This window comes from Salmo trutta, chromosome 33 (assembly GCF_901001165.1).
Source record: "Salmo trutta chromosome 33, fSalTru1.1, whole genome shotgun sequence".
Classification (NCBI taxonomy): domain Eukaryota; kingdom Metazoa; phylum Chordata; class Actinopteri; order Salmoniformes; family Salmonidae; genus Salmo; species Salmo trutta.
Genome location: NC_042989.1, coordinates 22,788,726 through 22,815,903, shown reverse-complemented (window position 1 = coordinate 22,815,903; position 27,178 = coordinate 22,788,726). Strand labels below are relative to the sequence as shown.

The window sequence follows — 27,178 nt, the reverse complement described above, 5'->3', positions numbered from 1 at the left end:
CAACTTTTGCTCATTTGCGTAGTTAATTGTTTAATTCAAGCATTCACTTCTAGCATTTTAATACTTTTAATTTTCTGCACTGTCATATTTATTTTGTCTTTTAGTATGCCTCTATTTAAAAAAAAAAAAAAAACGTTTTTTTTTATCCTTGACAGAATTATTTTCCTTGCTCATTTTTGGCAGTTCTTATTTTCACCACTAAAGGTCTGTACTCCTGAAGTTGTTGCCTGTTTTTATGTTTGCCAGTTAGTTAGCCGTTCTCAGCTGTTGGCAGCCAATCACTAGCAATTTCTTACTGCCACTTTTATATATATATATATATATATATAACTTTTTTTCAGGTCTATACTGGATTATTTCATGTAACAAATCAAACATTAAACCTCAAACAATTTTGACCCAATGTTTATTTGAAATGGGTGTTTTATATTTAAAGGGAACAGCTGCTATTTGAGCCTCTGCGTTTAGGCATTATAATTGAAGTTTTACGGTATGTGTGAACTTCTATTGTTGGCTGAAGAACTTACTGTTTTGGGACCAGGTTGAGCAACAATGTAGGAAACTGTAGGGTAGTCACTTGACATGTCTTCAACATTTTCAGAAAACCTACTTTCATGTTTTTCAACTTGTGAAAGGGATCAGCTCAAAGCTCTTGTTGCCAATGCCTTTATACAGCACAACATTCAGCCTTATACTGCATTGCTCAGTACCCTGCCTCCCACTCCCCACAGTCACATTGATACATTTCTATAGCTAAAAAATCTGCATAAAACAATATGCTCTTTTTCCCACCAGAGATGTTTCCGTCAAACTGACTTATTGCGGATTAAAGGTGGTGCGTGATGACAGTGTACATTTAAAAAAAGTTGTATTTTATTTCCATGTGCCAAATAAGTTAAGAGTTGGTACAGTTTCCATCACATTTTCATTTTATATGGTAAATATGCTCACTTTAGTCTTGGCATGTGTGCTCTAGCCAACAGCTCGCAGATGGTGTGGGTAGGCTAATGATGATGAGATTATTATGGATAAGGGCGAGAATTTTTCTTTTGTCAAACGGCAGCCAAGCATCAATCGTGTCACTAGAATAAGACCCTCAATATTTATTGGAAAGAATGACACTCGGCACCCTGTGAAGTTCACATTAAATGAATGAATCTGTAGCCTAATAAACTGAATGCGTTCACCAGTCGTAATGGGAGGACCAGACAACATATCGTTGTCTCAAAGTTTACTTCGATATGATGATTATTATATATATGCATTTCCACCGCCATTTCTCGCATAATTAATTTTACCAACCCACAGATTCCACCATGTCGAACGAACAAATTGTGTTAACATTTTATTAAATTGTTTCCATCAGCCTGGTTGACTTTTTTTTTTTTTTTTTTTTTTCTCCATGTGTTAAATGGTTGAATGGAAACCTGGTTAGTAGGAATGATTTTACTGTCTCTTACAATGACATTCCTCCCAGAACTCTTCCAGTGGATTACACACATTAGTCAGACTTTCTTTTGAGTCTGATTCCCAGATCTGGGGAGGATCCACTTATTGTGCTACCTGTCTAAAAGTAGCTCTTGATAATCTCCTTCCATTTAGAAACCCCCACATTAGTTTCCTTGGATACGATGCTGCTTGTTTAAAAAAAAAAAAATGTTCCTTTGTCAGTGACCCTCAGTTAAGATACGCCATCCTGGATGGACTCCGGAAGTCCCCAGACTCAACACCACCTCACTGCCCAGCTGTCCCCCAGTGTTGCCCTCCCTCCTCAGTGGGACTCACTCTGCAGGGAAGTGCTAACGGGGCCCTTGGCCTATCTGTGGACACACAGCCTGGTGGTAAAGTTTACAATGTGCTTGGACTGCTGTCAGATGGCGTGTTGTCATGAGGAAATGGACCTTTGAAAAAGCTCTTTGGGGGGTGTGTTGCATGGAGACTTAAGTGGATCATCACATGCCTGTGCACTGAGGTCAATTGGCACTGCTGGGTCCTTCAGCACTCAAATGTTGCTTTGTAGAAACTTACAGGATTAAATCAGGGTCTTTGAAAAGATAAGCATCTTAAAAAAGTTGAACTCTTTTTCACTTGTTCAACCACTTTCTTCCCCTCATTAGTATTGGAATGATGGTACAATAGGTTGTATGTGCAGATAAATGTTTCCCAATTTTAGTTTTTAATCACTGTAAATTACAAGTTTTTTTTTCATTAACACAATTGTTGATCAGGTCTCTAAAACTTAATCCCCCCCCATTATGAATTCCTTTTCAGAAACAAGGTAACGGAAATGGCAGAAGGCACATTAAGCAAGTGCACAGCTGAACTTACAAAGTATTAAGAACACGTCTATACAGTATATTCAACAATCACATTGTCATTATGGCAACTAAGCTGTCTATTTAGAAAAAAGTCAACCACAAAGTTTCCCTTGTGGACAGGACACCTAGCTAGATCTTGACATATCTTGTGGAATTCAGGTTGTGTGCTCAGCTTCATTCACTGCTGCCATTCAGGTTTATTTACTGGCCTCTAAGCTAAATGCCTTCAATGTTCAAAACTGTCAAAGAAAAGTGTAAATAAAACACAGGCTAGAAGCGAGATTCTTGTAATACCATAATCAGTGTTTTTGTCGCTAGCGACGATTCATGGCTGAGAAGCTGGTTTTCCTGACCTTGTGACTAGGGGCAGTGTTTGGTTGTAAGGTGCATGATAATGTAGTCTCTGACTAATTGTTAGCGTCTGCCTCCTGAGGAGCAGTCTTTCCCAAGGGGATAAACTCCAGACTACACCCTCTGTTCCTTTATATTTTATCTTAAGGAGAAAGAATGGAGGGGATGTTGGGAAGAGGAAGCGCTCATTTGAGATGTAGAGCAAAGTGCAAGTCCTGGCTTTCCCCAACGGCATGACGCCAAGCCTTTGGCTCAAAGGATAAGTTAACTTATTAAGGGGCGCCTTCGCATCCACAGGAGTTTGATGCAAGTGAAGGATATATACAAAAAGTACTAATCATCCAATTAGATCGGTGGATCTTCCAGCTTGTGTGTTTTTTTAAATGTGTCTAGAAAAAGTCAGCTTTATTGCTAGAAGGAATATTGAGGTTTGCGGATGCACAGTCGAGACATACAGAAACCAGGAATGCCCTGGTAGCAGTTAATCAGGAAAGTAAATAGCGTGACTGTACATTTCTCAAGTATTCCTACAGGTTGCTTTCAAAATGATCTTTTGATTATACCTATTATGAATCAAGGCAAGACAAAGGAATACAATTGTCTAATTCTTGGAATTTTACGATAAAAGGCTAAATACCTTTTTGTTTGACACAACAGTGTGAATGAGATCCAAGATTCATTCTGTGTCCAGCAGAGTGCTCTGTAGTAGATCATATGTCTGGTAAAATATAAATGATTCTGTCTTAAGTAATCACTCAGCTTCATTTGTTTCATGAGTCTGTGTGAATAGAACAGCTATGTCCAGCAGTACTAACAGGATGGGTGGGGCTATACTATGCTGGTGCCTGCTTAGGAGGAAGGACACTGCTCACACAGTGAAGGACGTGATACATGGTTCATTTTCATCCTGGTGAACACATGCCACTTGAATGCCAATATCAGACCTGCAACAGGAAACAAGTCCAGGGTTCAGGAGAACTGTGGTTGTCGTCTTTCATTGGCTTTCAGCCTCTAAAGAGGATGTATTCATGATCCTTTGTTTTCATAAGTGTCCATGCAACTATAGGAGGGAGAGGGATTTGCAAGCTGGGTGTTAGAGACAGGTAGTCTTGTTTCTCTGCTAGTTTCTGATTTGGTTAGAAACATTCAAGGATCATATAAAGGATGAAGACCAGTCACTTTTTAATGGAGAGGGTTTCATGTCAAACAGATGAGGATTATGGTTAGACTACCAAGTACCCTTGATACAGTCCACCTTTTGTTCATAAGGAAATGTCAGGGCATAAGCTGCAGCAGGAGTCATAGGTGCCTGTTTTGCATTTTGAATGTGTCCTATCAGTTTGCTAACAAAAAATATATATCGTTGAGTCAATAAAGCCGCATACATGTTTTTTTTTTTTTTTATTATTTTGCCTTGAGTAAGGTGGATCCAAAATGCAGGTGTTTCAGCCTAGCTCAGTGCTTTCTATGGTGGGGCAAGCCAGCAGAAAATATGGAGCATTGTGCCGTGATTGGCTCAGTGTTCTGTCACTCATGGGGGACACTACATCCCCGCCAAGTCTATGGGTAGAGCTCAAAATCTAGCCTCTTGGGTGCTGCATAGAGTTACATTAGAAGTGCCCATCCAAGAAGGCTAAAGGTCATTGGCCACAGATAAAATGACACCAAATCATGTTATCTACAGTAGCTTTGATTGGACTGATCATGTCAACATCATACTTTCAATCTTCGCTAGCAAGCTATACAAGCAGTTGTCAATCACGTTGACAATATACTGGAAAATCCTTTTCAATCCTTGTCCTATGAAGAGAAATTATAGATAAAACGTATCGGTGCTCATCGGCCATTGGACATAAACATTACACAAGTCTGAAATCAAAATTTTAACAATGAGTGGTTTTGAAGGAATCCGAGGCGAACTGCAAGCATTGCAAAGCAATCACAAGCCTGCTATTTAGTGGAGTGGGTGTGTCGTCTGGGTTTAAGGGTCTCTTTTCCAAGCTTAAGGATAACCATTCACATGCAACACCATGGTCCAAAAAAGGTTGAATACACTGGCCATGCTGTCAATCCAGCATGACTTCTGCTGTGGTCCAGACAACTGGAAACTCTGGGGGGGGGGCTGAATGAACTGTTTCGCTACCAGACAAGGCTCCGCTGATAGCCAGGTATAGCAGTGGTAAGGATTCACTCTATGGTGCTGAAAAGAAAGCTCTGCTGTTGTGACAGCTTTATTTAGGCCCTAACAGTTTGTGGGCACCGTTTTTCATTGTTATAGTGCAATTCATGTGTAGTGGCTTTGCAGGCATGCATCTAAAAAAATCTGAGTTTCTTAAACTCTACTGCGTGTTCGTAGATTTTAGGTGAGGAGGTTTATACGTACAGTACATCCCAAGGGAAGGATTTCTCAGACCTAAGTAAGAGAACATCTGGAATTTCTCACCTTTTGTCATAGTGAGCACCTGGGTGGCGAAGGCCATGTTCATCACTGCACTCTTTTATTAAAAGTATGGGCGAGATTTAAGAATGTTTTCTTATTGGAGTATTTATTCCAAGGTGTAGTTTTAATGTATGGTAGTATTACCAACATTTCAACAAATTTGATTTGTTGCTGGGTTTTCATGTTTCAACATCTCTATGGATGGATTTAGATCCTTTGCTGTTATGTTTTACAATTATTTTCAACTTTGGTTTGAAGTCCTTAGCTCATGTAGTCAGTTCCTCCTATTGAAAGCAGGATGTGTTGCATTAGACAGAACTGTTAAGCACTGAGTCTCTCCATAGCAACTGCTTTGACTGACTGGGCCATAAATATAGCCTAGGACAAAAACAACAACCCTTTGTCCAGTGTCAAATTTACATATGAACATGGAAGCCAGGGCAGGTTGGTTTGCATACCCCCACCTGAACATGTCAATCTCGAAACATCTCTCAATGTTTTGCAACTGAAAAGTTACACAATTGTGGCTTGCTTGTCATATTCTGTCTTATGAAGAAAAGTTGATGTTGGAAAAAGAATATAGCTTCCTGATGAAGAGATGTAATCCTATTGTAGAGAACACGAGACAAAGTTGGGGGATGGTGGGGAAATGAGAAATTATTTGTCTTTGATTTGCCACTCGTTGACCACACAAATGTCATGTCAGGAAAAGGTCCAGTTGAGGGATGTCTTCACAACATTGTTTTGATCACATGGACTGGGAAATGTTCCAGGTCGCCTGAGAATAGTATTGATGTATACACTGACTTGGTGACTGGGTTTATCAGTATGTGCAAGATGTTCCCATGGAGATGATTTTAGAACTTATCCAAACCAAAAGCGGTGGATAGATGGGAGCTTTTTTGCAAAACAAAGCGGGAACCACCACATTTAACCATGGCAAGGTGACTGGGAACATGGATGTGTACAAACAGACCAGCTATGACCTCTAAGGCAATGGTGGAAAAATGACAGTACAGGGACAAGGATATGAGAGGTATGTGTCAAGGACTCCCAGACAATCACTGATTACTAAGGGAAAGCCAGTCAGGTCGTGAACACAGACTCCTCTCTCCCGGATGAGCTAAACACCTTCGACTACTTAGAGGAAAATGACATTGAGCTGCTGACGCGGGCCCCCGCCACTCACGAGGACTGTGTGCACCCTGGTTCTCTGTGGCCAACATGAGTAAGTCATTTAAGCCAGTTAACCCTCGCAAGGCTGCCTGCCCACACGTCCTAGGAGCATGTGCAGACCAGCTGGGTGGAGTGTTTACGGATATATTCAATGTCTCCATATGTCTGGCCTCACTTCAAGTTGTCCACCATTGTTCCTGTACCCAATAAAGTAATTTAGTTCAGTTACCTTGGCTATTGCCCCATAGCACTCTCTTCTGTCATCATGTGCTTTGAGAGGCTAGTTAAGGACCATATCACCTCCACCTTACCCGACACCGTAGACTACTACAATTCACATACCGCCTCAACAGATTCACAGATGACTCAATCGCCATTGCACTGCACACCGCTCTATCCCACCTGGACAAGAGAAATACCTATGTAAGAATGCTGTTCATTGACTACAACTCAGCCTTCAACACCGTAGTGCCCTCCGAGCTCATCACTAAGCTCAGGGACCTGGGTCTGAACCCCTCCCTGTGCAACTGGGTCCTGGACTTCCTGACGGGCTAACCCCAAGAGGTGAAGGTAGGCAGCAGTTCCACCATGCTGATCCCCAACATGGTGGCCCCACGGGTGAATGCTCAACCCCCTCCTGTACTCCCTGTTCACCCATGACTGTGTGGCCACGCACGTCTCTATCTCAATCATCAAGTTGCTGAATATACAAGTGATAGGCCTGATTACCAACAATGGCAAGACTGCCTACAGGGAGGAGGTGAGAGCCCTGGTGGAGTGGTGCCAGAAAGACTTCTCCCTCAATGTCAACAAAACACAGGAGCTGATCGTAGACTACAGCAGAGAGCACACGTCCACATCATCGGGGCTGCAGTGGGCGGGTCAAAAGCTTCAAGTTCCTCGGCATGCAAATCACTGACTACCTGAAATGGTCCCTTCACACAGATTGTGGTGAAGGCTCAAGAGCACCTCTTCAACCTCAGGAGGCTGAAAAGGTTTGGCTTGGCCCTAAGACCCTCACGAACTTCTACAGATGTGTCCATTGAGAGCATCCTGTCGGGCTGTATTACCGCCTGGTACTTCATTTGCGACGTCTGCAACCACAGGGCTCTCGAGGGTCAGCCTAACGCATCACCGGGGGCACACTGCCTGCCTTCTAAGGACATCTATGGCACCCGGTGTTACAGGAAGGCCAAGATGATCAAGGACCTCAGCCACCCGAGCCACGGCCTGTTCATCAAAGCTGGGACCGAGAGTCTAAGAGTCTGATGGCCTGGAGATGGAAGCTGTTTAACAGTCATGACTAGCTGGCCTCCGCCCAGTACCCTGCCTGAACTTTAATCACTGTTACTAGCTGGTTACCACCCGGTACTCTACTCTACATCTTAGACTGCTGCCCTATGTACAGGGCCATTGAACACTGGTCACTTTAATGTTTACATACTGTTTTACGCGCGCGCGTGCGTGCGTGCGTGTGTGTGTGTGTGTACTGTATTCTAGTCATGGCTCATCCTATATAACTACTGATGTACATGCCTTTTTCTAGGCATATACTGTCTATACACATTATTTGTGTGTGGGTGGTACCATTCAAATTTGGACACCTACTCATTCAAGGGTTTTTCTTTTATTTGTACTATTTTCTACATTGTAGAATAAAAGTGAAGACATCAACTATGAAATGGCACATATGGAATCATGTAGTAACAAAGTGTTAAACCAGTCAAAAATACATTTTATATTTGAGATTCTTCAAAGTAGCCACCCTTAGCCTTGATGACAGATTTGCACACTCTTGGCATTCTCTCAACCAGCTTCACGAGGTAGTCACCTGGAAAGTGTTTCAATTTACAGGTGTGTGTGTGGAATTTCGATCAGGAATTCCGCACACTCAATGCGTTTTGAGCCAATCAGTTGTGTTGTGACAAGGTATGATTGGTATACAGAAGATGGCCCTATTTGGTAAAAGACCAAGTCCATATTATGTTGAGAATAGCTAAAATAAGCGAAGAGAAACAAGTCCTTTACTTTGACTGACCTTCATGTCTTAACTTAAATTCTTGAAATTTTCCAGATTTTCTTGAAGTGCACTTGCAAAAACCATCAAACGATATGATGAAACTGGCTCTCATGAGGACTGCCACAGGAAAGGAAGACCCAGAGTTACCTCTGCTGCAGAGGATTAGTTCATTAGAGTTACCAGCCTCAGAAATTGCAGCCCAAATAAATGCTTCACAGAGTTCAAGTAACAGACACATCTCAACATCAACTGTTCAGAGGAGACTGCGTGAATCAGGCCTTCGTGGTCGAATTGCTGCAAAGAAACCAGTACTAAAGGACACCAATAATAAGAGGCTTGCTTGGGCCAAGAAACACTAGCAGTGGACATTAGACTGGTGGAAATCTGTCCTTTTTGGTCTGATGAGTCCAAATTTGTCTTTGTGAAGCAGAGTACGTGAAGCATTCCAGGTGACGCTGGTTGAGAGAATGCCAACAGTGTGCAAAGCTTTCATCAAGACAAAGGGTGGCTACTTTGAAGAGTCTTAAAGAAATCAAAATATACACTGCTCAAAAAAATAAAGGGAACACTAAAATAACACATCCTAGAACTGAATGAATGAAATAATCTTATTAAATACTTTTTTCTTTACATAGTTGAATGTGTTGACGACAAAATCACACAAAAATAATCAATGGAAATCCAATTTATCAACCCATGGAGGTCTGGATTTGGAGTCGCACTCAAAATTAAAGTGGAAAACCACACTACAGGCTGATCCAACTTTGATGTAATGTCCTTAAAACAAGTCAAAATGAGGCTCAGTAGTGTGTGTGTGGCCTCCACGTGCCTGTATGACCTCCCTACATCACCTGGGCATGCTCCTGATGAGGTGGCGGATGGTCTCCTGAGGGATCTCCTCCCAGACCTGGACTAAAGCATCCGCCAACTCCTGGATAGTCTGGTGCAACGTGCCGTTGGTGGATGGAGCGAGACATGATGTCCCAGATGTGCTCAATTGGATTCAGGTCTGGGGAACGGGCGGGCCAGTCCATAGCATCAATGCCTTCCTCTTGCAGGAACTGCTGACACACTCCAGCCACATGAGGTCTAGCATTGTCTTGCATTAGGAGGAACCCAGGGCCAACCGCACCAGCATATGGTCTCACAAGGGGTCTGAGGATCTCATCTCGGTACCTAATGGCAGTCAGGCTACCTCTGGCGAGCACATGGAGGGCTGTGCGTCCCCCCAAAGAAATGCCACCCCACACCATGACTGACCCACCGCCAAACCGGTCATGCTGGAGGATGTTGCAGGCAGCAGAACGTTCTCCACGGCGTCTCCAGACTCTGTCACATGTGCTCAGTGTGAACCTGCTTTCATCTGTGAAGAGCACAGGGCGCCAGTGGCGAATTTGCCAGTCTTGGTGTTCTCTGGCAAATGCTAAACGTCCTGCACCGTGTTGGGCTGTAAGCACAACCCCCACCTGTGGACGTCGGGCCCTCATACCTCCCTCATGGAGTCTGTTTCTGACCGTTTGAGCAGACACATGCACATTTGTGGCCTGCTGGAGGTCATTTTGCAGGGCTCTGGCAGTGCTCCTCCTTGCACAAAGGCGGAGGTAGCGGTCCTGCTGCTGGGTTGTTGCCCTCCTACGGCCTCCTCCACGTCTCCTGATAGCGCCTCCATGCTCTAGACACTACGCTGACAGACACAGCAAACCTTCTTGCCACAGCTCGCATTGATGTGCCATCCTGGATGAGCTGCACTACCTGAGCCACTTGTGTGGGTTGTAGACTCCGTCTCATGCTACCACTAGAGTGAAAGCACTGCCAGCATTCAAAAGTGACAAACATCAGCCAGGAAGCATAGGAACTGAGAAGTGGTCTGTGGTCCCCACCTGCAGAACCACTCCTTTATTGGGGGTGTCTTGCTAATTGCCTATAATTTCCACCTGTTGTCTATTCCATTTGCACAACAGCATGTGAAATTTATTGTCAATCAGTGTTGCTTCCTAAGTGGACAGTTTGATTTCACAGAAGTGTGATTTGATTTGGAGTTACATTGTGTTGTTTAAGCCTTCCCTGTGGCTCAGTTGGTAGAGCATGGTGTGTGCAATGCCAGGGTTGTGGGTTTGATTCCCACGGGGGGCCAGCACAAAAAAAATGCATGAAATGAAATGTATGTATTCACTACTGTAAGTCGCTCTGGATAAGAGCGTCTGCTAAATTACTAAAATAAATGACTAAGTGTTCCCTTTTATTTTTTTGAGCAGTGTTATTTATATGTGTGTGTGTGTGTGTGTGTGTGTGTGTGTATATATATATATATACACACACACACACACACACACACACACAGAGTGAGGGGGGAAAAAAGTATTTGATCCCCTGCTGATTTTGCCCACTGACAAAGAAATGATCAGTCTATAATTTTAAAGCTAGGTTTATTTGAACAGTGAGAGACAGAAGAACAAAAAAATCCAGAAAAACGCATGTCAAAACTGTTATAAAATGATTTGCATTTTAATGAGGGAAATAAGTATTTGACCCCTCTGCAAAACATGACTTAGTACTTGGTGGCAAAACCGTTGTTGGCAATCACAGAGGTCAGACGTTTCTTGTAGTTGGCCACCAGGTTTGCACACAACTCAGGAGGGATTTTGTCCCACGCCTCTTTGCAGATCTTCTCCAAGTCATTAAGGTTTCGAGGCTGACGTTTGGCAACTCGAACCGTCAGCTCCCTCTACAGATTTTCTATGAGATTAAGGTCTCGAGACTGGCTAGGCCACTCCAGGACCTTAATGTGCTTCTTCTTGAGCCACTCCTTTGTTGCCTTGGTCGTGTGTTTTGGGTCATTGTCATGCTGGAATACCCATCCACCAACCATTTTCAATGCCCTGGCTGAGGGAAGGAGGTTCTCACCAAAGATTTGACGGTACATGGCCCCGTCCATCGTCCCTTTGATGCGGTGAAGTTGTCCTGTCCCCTTAGCAGGAAAACACCCCCAAAGCATAATGTTTCCACCTCTATGTTTGACGGTGGGGATGGTGTTCTTGGGGTCATAGGCAGCATTCCTCCTCCTCCAAACACGGCGAGTTGAGTTAATGCCAAAGAGCTCCATTTTGGTCTCATCTGACCACAACACTTTCACCCAGTTGTCCTCTGAATCATTCAGATGTTCATTGGCAAACTTCAGACGGGCATGTATATGTGCTTTCTTGAGCAGGGGGACCTTGCGGGCGCTGCAGGATTTCAGTCCTTCACAGCGTAGTGTGTTACCAATTGTTTTCTTGGTGACTATGGTCCCAGCTGCCTTAGGATCATTGACAAGATCCTCCCGTGTAGTTCTGGGCTGATTCCTCACCGTTCTCATGATCCTTGCAACTCCACGAGGTGAGATCTTGCATGGAGACCCAGGCCGAGGGAGATTGACAGTTATTTTGTGTTTCTTCCATTTGCGAATAATGGCACCAACTGTTGTCACCTTCTCACCAAGCTGCTTGGCGATGGTCTTGTAGTCCATTCCAGCCTTGTGTAGACCAACAATCTTGTCCCTGACATCCTTGGAGAGCTCTTTGGTCTTGGCCATGGTGGAGAGTTTGGAATCTGATTGCTTCTGTGGACAGGTCTGTTATACAGGTAACAAACTGAGATTAGGAGCACTCCCTTTAAGAGTATGCTCCTAATCTCAGCTTGTTACCTGTATAAAAGACACCTGGGAGCCAGAAATCTTTCTGATTTGAGAGGGGGTCAAATACTTATTTCCCTCATTAAAATGCAAATCAATTTATAACATTTTTGACATGCGTTTTTCTGGATTTTTTTTTTGTTATTCTGTCTCACTGTTCAAATAAACCTACCATTTTAAAATTATAGACTGATCATTTCTTTGTCAGTGGGAAAACATACAAAATCAGCAGGGGATCAAATACTTTTTTCCCTCACTGTATATTTTTTGAAGCAACATCTCAAGACCTCAGGAAGTTGAAGCCTGGTCGCAAATGGGTCTTCCAAATGGACATTGACCCCAATCATACTTCCAAAGTTGTGGCAAAATGGCTTAAGGACAACAAAGTCAAGGTATTGGAGTGGCCATCACAAAGCCCTGACCTCAATCCTATGGACAATTTGTGGGCAGAATTGAAAAAGGGCGTGCAAGGAGGCCTACAAACCTGACTCAGTTACACCAGCTCTGTCAGGAGGAATGGGCCAAAATTCACCCAACTTATTGTTGGAAGTTTGTGGAAGGCTACCCATAACGTTTGACCCAAGTTAAACAATTTTAAAGGCAATGCTACCAAATACTATGTAAACCTCTGACCCACTGGGAATGTGATGAAAGAAATAGAACTCTTCTGACATTTCACATTCTTAAAATAAAGTGGTGATCCTAACTGACCTAAAACAGGGAATTTTTACTAGGATTAAATGTCAGGAATTGTGAAACTGAGTTTAAATATATTTGGCTAAGGTGTCTGTAAACTTCTGACTTCAACTGTATGTCAATTGTATTCTTCATACTATAAAATATTGCCATGAAATTCTAAGCAAATCTTGTCTGCTAAATTAGTGTAGGCCAGATCAGGGCCTAACATAAGGACAAAGAGTATGCTATTCTGTTCTTCTGAAATGGACTACACTTTCTAATGGTAAATTACCGTGAGACTGGCAGTTACTTGCTTAACAATCACCGGCTGACAACATTTTGACTGCCACAGCCCGATCTGCTACCATGTCCCGTTCAAAGAAGCTTAATTATTTGTTCTTGCCCATTCACCTTCTGAATGGCACACATACACAATCCATGTCTCAAGACTTAAAAATCCTTTTTAACCGGTCTCCAATTACACTGATTTTAAGTGGATTTAATAAGTGACATCAGTAAGGGATCATAGCTTTCACCTGGTCCAGTGTCACTCAGTTGGTAGAGCATGTCACTTGCAATGCCAGGGTTGTGGGTTCAATTCCCATGGGGGACCAGTACAAAAACTCACTAATGTAAGACACTCTGGATAAGAGTGCTAAATTAGAAAAAGTGTGTGTGTGCCGGACTCTGACATTGCTCATTCTGATAGTTTGGGATTTTGTATATTGCTAGGTATTACTGCTCTTTTGGCGCTAGAAACAAGCATTTTGCTGCGCTTGCGATAACATCTCTGTACGCGACCAATAAACTTTGATTTGACATGTCACTAATTCCAGTAGACTGTCTGAGATGGACATCATGGTTGTTGTGGAGAAGACAAGATGTTTTATGATCGTGGAACATCCTTTACGTCAACTGTACTGTATGTAGTTCACATCAATCATGTCATCATAGGCAGACATGGTAATATCAGTTTTATGTTGTCAACTTCAAAAGAAATGATGGCTGAATTGTAAAAGTCTGTAGATTACATCTGTTCTAAACTGTCTGATTACTCAGCGACCCTTTAGAATGTCTCTGCTTCCTTCATCTCAGGCTGTGGAAATGCTATACTATTGCTCAATGCCAGGGGCTGATGTACTTTCCGTTAATTACCTGCTCTGTTCTTCCAACTAGACCTGGCTTGGCTCAAGGGAAGGCCCATAGACCTGGAGTTCTCATTCGTTTAACTGTCTGACACTGTCTGTTCAGTGGTCCAAAACATGCAGGCCCCATTCACATTGAAGAACATTGTTCAACAGTATAATCTAAGGTGAACTATAGCTTCCCAGAGGGCCGGAGGGCTGTGAACTAACAGAAGTAGTCATGCTTGTGGAATTTACATTGTCTGAAGTTTAACAGGCAGCAGCAACTAGGAATTCAAAGAATTACAGTTAAGGGTTCAGAATGAATACAGCAGGAATCCCAACTATTCTTCCTAAACAACAAGGTGATTAATAAAACAGCCCATAGTACTGTGTTCAGACATTAGCAGTTGATCTGATGTAATCCCTGAGCATGTACCTTACTTTACAATGTGACTTATTTTTAACCTATTCCATTGTCATACTGTAACTATTTGAAACCGAAAACATACTTTGTAACGCTAAGTTATTAAAGTTGCAGTGTAGGCTAAAATGTACTCCAAATACTATGGTCTTTGTAACCTTGACTTGGATAATACTTCTGTTTGGCTGGGTTAATGATTGTATTGAAATGGCTGCCGCAAAAAGAGCTTGACATGGGACTAAAACAATTTTACCAAACCTTTTAGTTTGTGACTGAGCTAAAGCTGGAGGGTTTGAGTTTTGATTGCGTTGCTGTGTCACTTGGATTGAATAATATTGTGGATATAGAGTAGGTCTAGATCTTTTCTGTTTTGCTATTTTGTCCGTCATGGTAAATGACTGACGTACCAGAGATGGAACTTATAATTCGGTGTACTTTCCTCTCTGCTTATCCTGCGTCTGACTTCCTTGTTCACAGAGACCCAATAGAAACTCTGCCCTGCATCACAGTAGGCTAGCTAACTTAGTGCTAACCTTATTGCCAGTGCCACATGTTTACCTAGGCCTACAGTATTTTCCTGATAGTGATGGAATTTAGGCATACTGGTGTTTTAACGATGCATCTTTCCTGCAACGGCCGAAGATGTAACATGCATTTCCCAAAACACCACGAAGAGCGAATTGTCGCTAAGTGCGTTGTTGAAGGATGTTGATACTAAAAGGATCGGAAATGGGACCGCTGCTCTCGGATCAGCTTTCTCCATTCAAATCTTTCCTTAACAACAGTTAATTATTTCACAATACTGACAACGGTTCAGCTCCTATAGAGATATTACCACCTACGGCTGCTTAACCAATAAAAATTCACAATCACCAATTTGGCACGTTAGGCTACACATGGATATGTTGAGACAAATTAGACAGTAGCCTACAAATAGCCAAATAGAACTCAATTGATTCAACAGGAAATTTATTTCACGGCTTGAAATGGGCCTATAGCGTACTGTTTATTTTAATGGAATCCTCTCGGTTTTCATTTTAAGCATATTTTTATGTTGCTTGTTTTGTTTCAATTGCTAAGACATTGACAACTTTGTAGTCCTCTTTGTTCTGATGTTATCGGTGGTCGCAGAGACAGAATTACATGGTTTATCAATGTTAAGCGGAAAGCTTCTGTGTATAAAGTGACACGGGAGGGCAGAAAAGCATCTAACAATGCACTTGGTCTGAGGCAGGCATTAGATTACGACCATTTTCAAGTGCAACGTTAATAAAGATGGTTTTCCCCAAAGAATCGCTCACACAAAGGTCCTAACGATGAACTTAGCCTTAAGAAGCTTTCGGGAAACCTGGCCCAGGGCATTTAATTTGCATTCCTTAGCATTGCCTGCTACATCAAATCAAATTTTATTGGTCACATACACATGGTTAGCAGATGTTAATGCGAGTGTAGCGAAATGCTTGTGCTTCTAGTTCCGACCATGCAGTAATATCTAACAAGTAATCTAACAAAGCCACTCCATGTGTGGCTGACGAAATCATAGAGGATCTCAAACCAATGGAGTGTGGTATCAGGCAAAGAAGAGTACTTTCTCTTCAGTGGGTAATCTGAGTAAAGAAAGGGGTGGGGAAGTTGCAGTAGCGTTGGTTTACGATTGCTGTTTTTGTCCCATATCATGTCTGGGTGCTAGTGCCTTAGGCCTTCATGAGTTATGTTTCCTGCCTTACCCATCCCTTACAGCATTTGGATTATGACCAATCTCACTGCCATGACTTGTCCTGATGGTGGTGATCCTAATGTTGAGTGAGTCACACCATGCATTTCAGAATTCTGTAAAAACTATATTACGATTTTATTAGCCTAGGACAGGTTATATAATTTGCTCTCCACTTGTAGAACTGAGTGCCTTTGAGACTTCATTAGGGTTTGTTAGGAGACCGGGAGATCAGGGTGTATGTTTGAACTGTCCTTACTCCCCCAGTATCACCTCCCAATGGCTGGGCATTGACGTCAGCACAGCGGTTCTAGGAAGGGAGGGGGAGGCCTTGGCGGTTGGCGCTCAGAGCAGGCGAGGTAGTAATTTTCACAGCCAAAATTAAATGGGAAAAGGAGGAGCTTCTGTCTGCGCAGATACTACAGCAGAGACCAACGGCCTACTGTACTATTACTCCCTGTAAGTAGTACTATTACATGGTTTTGGAACTACTTTAAACAGCTTCTAAGAAGTGGTCAAGGTCAACCTTTGCTTGCAGGCTCATCCCTTGCTTCCTCTGACTTGACATGTGTGAGTCTGGTGTTGTTGCAGACGAGCTCTACAGTGGATTGTAGCCCAGACTGAGATCACTGACATCATCCGGTCTGTAGAGGGAGAGACACTTGTTTTGTTTCCTGTATCTGTTGACTCTACAAATGACTGACCAGTGACCTCAAAGATCTTTCATCTACAATTTCTAATCATTTTTGTTTTACATTCATTATACCTAATCACTTTTGTGATTCTTTACTATATAGAAAGGGCCTCCGTTCTTCTGAAGTCATTGCTGACAGATGACATTTCTGTCCCGCTTTCCAAGTCCAGTCAACTGGCCAAGCTGCCTAGTGACAGGTCCATGTTATTAGTTGTGGGGTGTCTGCTAACGACGCACATTTTCTGACTGCCTTACTGATTTCATTAAGAATGTGTCAACACTGCTGTAGTTGGAAACTATTTTGAAGAGTGCTCCATGAAATGTCTGTACCACTGCCATCTCTCAAACTCTGTCCTCACTTGGCAATATCCCTGACCTGGCTTAGTCACTGCTGTGGCCAATTAAGGGATTTGTTCTCGAAGGTGCAGTTTATTGGCAAGAATATGTATTTTTTTAATAATGCAAAATGGGTTTGACCTTTTGACCTTCAGAATACTTTCTGACTTCATATATTTGGAACATTCCCCGTCTGGGCAGGAAGGATGTGAAACTGAATATGGAATCAATTTCTCTTGATTTGAAAAGTAGCTCAATAAATTAATGTATAAACAGGACTCTGGTTCTGACTCCCCTCTCTTCTCCCAACCTGTCTCCCCCTCAGTTTTCCTTCTGTTTTTCCAAGACTTCGCCAGTACCAGTAAGGGAGGTTGGAGGAAATGTCTGGGTTTTCCAGAGAATGTGGAGCGCTGTAATTGGGGCATGTCCGTAGGATTTGAGAGAGCCCCTTTTGCAGTAGAGCACTCTTCCTCAGGCTGGGATGCTGAACACTGGGGACATACTGTCATATCATCTGACTACAGTATTTGATTAAATGGATCTAAAATGTAGTGGAATGTGCCAATTTTAACAATCTGTTTCTGCCCATGTGCCCTGAGACTAAATTCTCGCTCTCTCTCTCCTCTCTATCAGAATCTCCTCAGTTGTACTCTGCCCTCTCCATCAGTGGTGGCCATGAGCGACAAGACAGCTACAGTCGGCTTTGTACTGACCCCTCAGCGGGAGAGGCTGAGCGTCCAGTGAGCCTGGTATCTACTCTGTCCTCAGTCTCCTCCCGGGACAGCCACAGCCTCTACGGCAGTACCTCAGCCCTCCCCTCCACACCACCTCCCCCCAGTGGAACGGACATTGACCTGGAGCTCAGCCCTGCAGAGGGAGCCAGGGAGCAGCCACAGACCAAGATGCAGGGCCTCAGCCAGGGGGGGACCAGAGACCAGTGGCTGGACCACAGTCAGACCAGGTCCCAGTGCAACAACAACGCCACCACCAACAGGAGGACTAATGCACCTCAGGCCCATACCGCACCCTTTGCCACTGAAGCCATGTCTCCCAACCCTAAGCTCAGCTACGTGGACCGTGTAGTCATGGAGATAATTGAGACGGAGCGCATGTACGTCAGGGACCTTCGCAGCATCGTGGAGGTGAGTCGCTTTGAGGGTTACATCCAATCAGTTCTGGTTATTAGGACGTGATCTTAATCAATGCAATCTTCTCACTATAGGCCATATGATTAGTGTCATTTAATAGGTAATTTCAGTGTTTCTTTTGGAATGGTATGTAGTTATGACTTAATGTCTGTACCTTCTTATATGGAGGTGATTTATTGGAGTTGGCCAGTAATGAGACAAAGGAATGGGCTTCATGGGTTTAGAGAGCAAATAAGGTTCTCAATTTTTCAAGTGACTGCTTGCCTTTGAAGCCACGTGTCTCTGGTACCTATAAAATATTCTAGGGTTGATTTGTTTTACCAGGATCTAGTTTGATTTCCTGTTTTTTTTACAGATGTGGTTCAGACAAATGTTCCCTGTGTATTTCGTAACTCACAATAGCAGTTGCATTTCTTCTCTAAATGACATTCTCATAATCAGATGGAAAATGCCATAGTATGTAACCATTATAGCCTGTAAGACCAGCGGATTAGAATTGTAGAGTAGCTGATATGTGGTTAAGCTTCTGTATGTAGGTTAATGCTTTCTATATGTTTACATTACTGTGAAAGCATACAGAGCTGAGACTGGGATCTTGTGATCTTTTCACGTATTTAGTTCTAAAGCAGAATCAGGGCCAGGACACAGCATCTCAAGGCAGAAACTTCTCCCCTGATGATCTTGGTCAGAGATGTGAACAGCTGCTACTGATTTTATCTTCTGGTTGTGGCAAATGGGACCGAGCTAATTATCCGCTCTGCAATCAAGTCAACTGGTCTCTTATGGCTGCTGCCTTTGTAGTCTGAAAACAACTACCAACTGTGCAGATTGATCAGCCTCACCTATTGCACCCTTCAGGTTGGAATAATTATCCTCTTTGGATGAGTACTGACAGGAGCATGGTGGCGTAAGTCCTGTTAAGTACAGGTTATAATGTCTTTAACGCATGATGCAGACAGATCAGAGGTAGTGTGTTTCTGGCACTCCTCACGGAGTCTCTGTCTGACTGGGCTGCTGGCGCCTTCCCTAGGTGTTGAAGGGAGATCTGCCCTTACCGAGCCCTCGCTACAGCATCCGCCAGAGTAATGACACAGTCCTGCTCCCCAGACACTCTCACACTTCCACTGGACTTCCAACTTTTCCGTGAGCCCTGCCTAGCTGCCTGCTGCACTGCGACCCAAACTAGGATACGGAGCCCTCCGGCCCCTAGAAGGCAACGGCCAACAAAAACACAATCATCACAATGCCAACTGAAGAAACATAGAGTAGCAACTTTTTTTCCACATACTGTTGTAGTGGGAAAAAGCTGGCCCATTTTTTTCAATAACAATTTGAACAAAATCTCCAATTCTCTCAACCCCCAAAAAGTTCAACCTCTCCAATCTAAATGCAGCATTCCAATGACTTGCTCTGCAGTGGCATCTTGTGCGAAGTTACAGTAGCAGCGTTGTTAAACTTGTCACTTCAGTGATGTATTTGATGATGCATCTTTTTGGTTTTGTTCTGTTACTGTCACTTATGAAGTTGACAGCTGTTAGTTTATGTGTAGAGCAGACACTATCCAGGAACATGCTCATCCACACCATATCATGAAAGCAGAAACCTTTTAATCTCAGCTCTAAGACAGCTGTGTGACAGGTGGACTCACACCTCCAATTCTGCCTCGACAGATGTCCTGAAATTCTGAGGGTCAATATCTATTTACTAGGTTCCATAGCCTTCTTCCCAAACATTTCTCACTAGGCCATCTCTGTCACTTAACTGCCCAGAAGTATTGTAACCCTTTAAATGCCTCTTCCCCTCCCATCCCCTAGAGGGCATTACCCTTTATGGGTTACCCATCCATAACCACAAGCCTAGACCTAACCTTGTGCTGACAGTCTAATAGTAGGCTGTACATACAGCTAACTGCCAAAATAAAGGAAATGCCAACATAGTGTCTTAATAGGGCGATGTGCCACCAGAACAGCCTCAATGCACCTTGGCATAGATTCTACAAGTGTCTGGAAGGCTATAGACGAATGCGAAACGTTCTTGTGTGTGAAGACTACTTTACTCTGCACTGACTGGGTGTGTGTATGTTTGTATACAAACATGAGTGTAATTAGGTGAGAGGAGCAACTGTGCCTCTGTTTTTAGTTGATATTGTCTACGCCAGAGTAGTCTTGCAGCCTGATGAGAGAGGGGTCATGGGAGAACACTGTGCTGGTCTGACTGTTTTTTACAGAGCTACTGACCTCACAGTAACAAGTAATAAATCCTTAAGGACCATTTCAACCACTTAGATTTGAACACACTGATCATGAGTCATACAGTTTTGTTGTAATAGGATGAAGTCTATCTGCTGTCTATGTGGTCTTTTTAGCCTGCGAACAGGATGTGTAATAAATTGAAACAACATTGAAGCGGAATCCACCAAGGAGGCAACCACTTGAGCATGTTCAACTTTATCGATACACAAGCTCCCTCTACTGCAAATAATCAGAAATTGTAGTTTACAGAACACTCACGCCAGGATGGTTCTTCATTAGGCAGATTTTAGGTGCAGTATAACCAGTGTTATTGTTTCTCTAGGATTACCTGGCTCACATCATAGACATGGACAACCTTCCCATTCGTCCAGACCAGGTTTCTTCCCTGTTTGGGAATATAGAGGACATATATGAGTTCAACAGGTAAGCTGCAAATGTAATTGTTTTATTTTTCCAGACAGTCTTCACAAAAACAACTCAACCTAACACTCAAACCTTGGAGCAGACATTGAGAAGACATATTGACCTTTTTAGTGGAATGCTCTTTTGACAAAGATTCAAAGGCTTCCTGGCAGGACATCTGTTTTATGGCTGTGTTGGAGAGTTTATCTGTCTAAATCTGTTTTGAGGACAAATAAAAAATTACTGACTAACTAACACCAAACGCAGATTGGCCTAGAACAATACAGCAGATTGGGATCAGTAAAGAAACAGACAAATTACAATATGGCTGTATGTGTCAATTCTGCTCCAGACGTTATCAGGACGATCACCTGCTCTGTGCACCCATTTGGATGTTTAGATGGGAGATATGAAGCTGTTGTGCAGCATATGCTCACCAAGCCTCATGCCAAAAGAGAAAAAATAAACATCCTTATCCTCTCACAGTAAGGCTCCTCCCACATGATTCCCAATGATGGCGTAATGCCATAAAAACCAAATGGTTGAAAATAATGGTTCTGGTTTACAGTTGAAGTCGGAAGTTTACATACACTTAGGTTGGAGTCATTTAAAACTTGTTTTTCAACCACTTTCAACAAAATGTAGTTTTGGCAAATCGGTTAGGACATCTACTTTGTGCATGACACAAGTAATTTTTCCAACAATTGTTTACAGACAGATAATTTAACTTATAATTCATTGTATCTCAATTCCAGTGGGTCAGAAGTTTACATGCACTAAGTTGACTGTGCCTTTTTAAACAGCTTGGAAAATTCCATAAAATGTCATGGCTTTAGAAGCTAAGAGCGTCTGCTAAATGACTAAAATGTAAATGTAAGCTTCTGATAGGCTAATTGACATCAGTTGAGTCAATTGGAGGTGTACCAGTGGATGTATTTCAAGGCCTACCATAAAACTCAGTGCCTCTTTGCTTAACATCATGGGAAAATCAAAAGATATCAGCCAAGACCTCAAAAAAATTGTAGACCACAAGTCTGGTTCATCCTTGGGAGCAATTTCCAAATGCCTGAAGGTACCACGTTCATCTGTACAAACAATAGTACACAAGTATAAACGCCATGGGACCACGCAGCCGTCATACCGCTCAGGAAGGAGACGCGTTCTGTCTCCTAGAGATGAACGTACTTTGGTGCGAAAAGTGCAAATCAATCTCAGAACATCAGCAAAGGACCTTGTGAAGATGCTGGAGGAAACGGGTACAAAAGTATCAATATCCACAGTAAAACGAGTCCTGTATTGACATAACCTGAAAGGCCACTCAGCAAGGAAGAAGCCACTGCTCCAGAACCACCATAAAAAGCCAGACTACGGTTTGCAACTGCACATGGGGACAAAGATCGTACTTTTTGGAGAAATGTCCTCTGGTCTGATGAAACAAAAATAATAGAACTGTTTGGCCATAATGACCATCGTTATGTTTGGAGGAAAAAGGGGGAGGCTTGCAAGCCGAAGAACACCATCCCAACAGTGAAGCACGGGGGTGGCAGCATCATGTTGTGCGGGTGCTTGGCTGCAGGAGGGACTGGTGCACTTCACAAAATAGATGGCATCATGAGGGAAGAAAATGTGGATATATTAAAGCAACATCTCAAGACCTCAGGAAGTTAAAGCTTCGTTGCAAATGGGTCTTCCAAATGGACATTGACCCCAAGCATCCTTCCAAAGTTGTGGCAAAATGGCTTTAGGACAACAAAGTCAAGGTATTGGAGTGGCCATCACAAAGCCCTGACCTCAATCCTATAGACAACTTGTGGGCAGAACTGAAAAAGCGTGTTCAAGCAAGGAGGCCTACAAACCTGACTCAGTTACACCAGCTCTGTCATGAGGAATGGGCCAAAATTCATCCAACTTATTGTGGGAAGCTTGTGAAACGCTACCCAAAACGTTTGACCTAAGTTAAACTATTTAAAGGCAATGCTACCAAATACTAATTGAGTGTATGTAAACTTCTGACCCACTGGGAATGTGATGACAGAAATGAAAGCTGAAATAAATCATTCTCTCTCTACTCTTATTCTGACATTTCATATTCTTAAAATAAAGTGGTGATCCTAACTAACCGAAGACGGGGACATTTTACTAGGATTAAATGTCAGGAATTGTGAAAAACTGAGTTTAAATGTATTTGGCTAAGGTGAATGTAAACTTCTGACTTCAACTGTATGGGATTTCCACCAGTGTAGACTACTAAAATAGTGGTTTTGATTAGTGATTGTTACATCTAAAGCAGGGGGAGTTCATGTACATCCCTCTGGCTCTCCTACAGCATCAATATACAATGTGTTACACTGGAGTGGAGAGTTTGCTCTTCTTTTTATAAAGTAAATGAAGTTAGACTGGATTATTAAGATGAAGTCTGAACCAGACATGGCTGCTACAGCCTGGGGATGCGTGACATTGCCAGCGTTACACTTCCCATCATCTCGGCTAAACGCTGCGACTGAGTCGTGCCAATTAGCAGGAAGTGCCCAGGGTGAGCTGATCCGCAAGAGCCAAGCATACTTTTAAAGCACTGGTTTGATAACATGTGCAGCTCTTGCACTTTTCCCAGGTGATGGAGGACATATTAATTCAAGCAGAAACTGTATGAACCTCTGAGGAGATGTGAAATGGCATTCTCTTTTGTCATTGTATTGGAGAATGAATGTCTCACGCAGCAGACCTTAATACAGTTAATTTTCATACACAGGGTTTTCAGACGGTCCTAGACTTGTCATTCAGTTTAGAGATGTGCATGACTGACTAGTGACTGCCTCTGAGTCATGCTATTATTAAAGCTACAGTACTGCTCCCATTTCAAAACAAACAATGTTTCCCTGCCACTGTAGGCCACATATTGGCTTAATGAAATAATGTCTGGGAACATGTTCATGATTTGTCAAGCAAATGTTTGTCTTCAGGCAAAAATAAACCTCAAACAAAAAAGTATAAAGACATACCATTGTACTCAGCATATTGACATATTGCTATGTTCCTTTATTTCGTCAGCCCATGCAGCTGAAGGGTGTTTGTAAGTTATGAAAGTGTTTGATTTTGTGTGTGACCATGTAAAAAAAAAAAAAACTTTTGTTGGTTTTGTACTCCTTTTATGTTTTTGCATGGTGACCCCTCTCTCCTTGTGTCCACTCTGCTGTGGGAAACCTGACCCTGCTGAGTCTTTGGGCAGAATGAAGTTAACCAGAACAAATGCATAGCGCCATGCAAAACATAAACATGTTTTCATACCTAACATAGTACCTGAATGGAGTTTACACTGAATTTCTCTTGCGGTCTCTGACGTAGACCTTATTCTAGTCTTGCGTCGGTTTGTCTTTCTCCACAGTGAGCTGCTGCAGTCTCTGGACATGTGTGAGAATGACCCGGTTGCTGTGGCCAGTTGCTTCGTGGACAAGGTGAGAGGAGGCCACTTCCACAGACTGAATTGATACCCATCATCGGGAAGCTGGACAGGCTGGAGTGTTATTGATCTGGTTTTGTGTTTTTCCTCCCTTTGTGATTTTATAGAGTGACGCTTTTGAAATCTATACACAGTACTGCACAAACTACCCCAAGTAAGTAGAAGAGTGTAAAGGTTTTCTGAAACCTTTGGGGGACATGTTAAGAATCTGTAACCTTAAATAACAATGGAAGTTATATGATACGATCCATTGACTGACTTGTGTTCCCTCTAGCTCTGTGGGTACACTGACCGACTGCATGAGGAGTAAGACTCTGGCCAAGTTCTTCAGGGATCGCCAGGCCTTCCTCAAGCGTTCTCTCCCCCTGGGGTCCTACCTGCTCAAACCCGTCCAGAGAATCCTCAAATACCACCTGCTTCTGCAGGTACACTGGTCCTCACTGCATACTACCTTTTCTATGGGTAGAGATGGTCTAAGTAAGCTGTATAGAATTGTACTTCTGCAATTGCAGGTTGATTGTGGGGTCCCTTGACAGGAGGCCAATTCATTTATTTTTTTTACCTGGTAAGATGGCAATGGTGGAGCATTGTATAGCATACAACAACACATTCAACTTCATTCCAGTGGTCTTGATTCCTCATGTTCTGGCTGTTTGCCCTCTAACAGGAGATCGCCAAGCACTTTGACCCTGAGGAGGAGGGCTATGAGGTGGTGCAGGAGGCCATTGACACCATGACCGGGGTGGCCTGGTACATCAATGACATGAAGAGGAAACACGAGCACGCTGTCAGGCTGCAGGTCAGTGTGGCTACTCTCAGGGAGAGATGAATGGAATTTGGCCCACCCCTTTCCACTTACCACTATAGTGTATCTAATTGGGCTAATTTTGTATGTGAATGTTTCTCAATAGGTTTTATATCAGTTAATGAAGTGTAGCTACTCTTGCTCTGCTCATAGTTTATCCTGTCTGTCATGGCCATAGCTTTATTATGCTGTTTCACTGACTTGCCAGAGGTTGTGTTGATGGGGAATCCTGTTAGTCACCCAGCAACTGTTCCAGGTTACTGTCCTGCTGCTCCCACAGTAACTCCCTGACTGAGTTTACTGTACTGTGTGGGGGCAGGCTATTCCAAAAATGATTTGGTTTAGTTGCACAGTCTTTGTTGGTCCAATAAAGCAGCCCATTAACTTCCATAATCAACCTTAAGACGTTTGCTGAAGCCTAAATCTTTAGAAAAAAATTGTCCAAAGCAAATGTGTGAACCTGCTCCATGTGGTATTGATCACTAAGCCTCCGAGGTGGCTCAAAGCTCCATGTCTCCCCGACCTCTGTTTAAATGCTATTTAGAGTTTGGTCAGGGATTTGGGGCCTCGTAGGGACTCAATAAATCTACCACAGGGCCACAGTGTCTGCTGGGTTTTCTATTTGTTTCAATTTATGCCTTCGATTAGATGGTGAGTTCACTGCCCATTGGTTCCTGGCCTACCTGTTGTTTTCTGTTGTCGCATTAAAAAAAATACTGTTCTCTTCAGACTTTGCTCCCCTTGTGCATGCTTTCATGTACAGTTTTGTCAGTGTTGTGTACCCAGACTATGTTTAGGAGACCTAGATACAATCAGGAGTGTTTGTGTCGTGTGTGTGCAGGAGATCCAGTCTCTCCTGATCAACTGGAAGGGTCCTGACCTCACTACGTATGGAGAGCTGGTGCTGGAGGGAACCTTCCAGGTCCAACGTGCCAAGAACACCAGGATGCTGTTCCTCTTTGACAAGATGCTCCTCATCACCAAGAAGAGAGGAGAGCACTATGTCTACAAGACACACATATTGGTAATGAGCAAAAAGTAGAGGAACTTAACCCAAATGCCATGAGCTTGCTCTGTTAGGTTGGCATAACGTTGCTCCCTGTGGTTTCAGTGCTCGACCCTGATGCTGCTTGACAGCGCCAAGGACCCTCTGCACTTCAGTGTGATCCACTTCAAGCATCCCAAGCAGCCTCACACTGTGCAGGTGAGTGTGGATCATAAGCCTGTCCTCTCTTGTAATAAGAGTAGTTCTGTATGAGCTCAGTATAATTGACAAGTGTCGTTTTCAGGCCAAGACTGTTGAGGAGAAGCGCCTCTGGGCTCATCATATCAAGAAACTGATTCTAGAGAACCACCACACCATTGTCCCACAGAAGGTAAACCTATAGCGACAAGTGTTTCCTCTCCACTCCTGTCAAGTAGCCCACAGTCTTGCACCAGCCAACTCTAATCCCTCCCTCTAAACAAATGCTCTGGCTTCCGGGTTAACATGTGAATGAAGGTTATATGTGAGGGTGGCTTCTGTTCTTTTCAACGAAGTCAAAAAATACATTTTCTAGTTCACTAACTTTTTTTCTAAAGTCTAACGCAACTTCTTACTTGAAAATAGCTCATAAACTGCGTCCAAAAAACAAGAGAAAACCGAACGAAACTCACCCACAGTACCTATGGCGGAGAGACTAGGATGACTGAAAACTCTGCACCAGGCCTACCTACCGTCTTTGACAAACTTTGCTTCATGATTCTCAGAACTCAAAGGGACAATAGACGCTGCTTTGGCCTCAATATCAGCTTCTCTCGATAGCGTTGCAAAACCATAGATGGCCATGGCCAACAGATTTTGTTCAACATCCATCTGGCTACAGTGACAGAATTGTTGCACTGGAAGAAAGGTGCACATCGCTGGAAAAAAACTAGCTCCTCTCCGAAACCATAGATAGGATAGAATTTTTCACACCGTTCAAATATACGAATCACAAATATTGAAGAAAATTCAGAGGGCTCTGTCATTAAATTCATGTCTGAATTTTTCACTAAGAATCTGGGGCAAGTTTTCCCCTCACTACCGGTTTTAGCCTGGGCACATTGAATTGGCAAGGTACGTACTAGCCTGAACGCTAAGAGAAGGCAGATGTCATGTTCTGATAGACATACTTTTTGAGGTTTGGC

The 27,178-nt window shown here is 43.0% G+C and overlaps 1 protein-coding gene across 3 annotated transcripts in view; it reads left to right on the top strand.

Annotated features, from left to right (window-relative positions):
• LOC115172670 (pleckstrin homology domain-containing family G member 3) overlaps positions 1–27,178 on the top strand; it is a 65,249-nt gene that overhangs the window by 13,598 nt on the left and 24,473 nt on the right. For all 3 annotated transcript variants that reach the window (XM_029730338.1, XM_029730339.1, XM_029730340.1), the window contains exons 3-11: positions 17,579–18,087; positions 20,668–20,768; positions 24,130–24,199; positions 24,312–24,358; positions 24,479–24,629; positions 24,872–25,003; positions 25,851–26,033; positions 26,121–26,213; positions 26,299–26,385. In XM_029730338.1, coding sequence (XP_029586198.1) covers positions 17,579–18,087; positions 20,668–20,768; positions 24,130–24,199; positions 24,312–24,358; positions 24,479–24,629; positions 24,872–25,003; positions 25,851–26,033; positions 26,121–26,213; positions 26,299–26,385 — 1,373 coding nt within the window. The remainder of the gene's footprint in view (positions 1–17,578; positions 18,088–20,667; positions 20,769–24,129; positions 24,200–24,311; positions 24,359–24,478; positions 24,630–24,871; positions 25,004–25,850; positions 26,034–26,120; positions 26,214–26,298; positions 26,386–27,178) is intronic.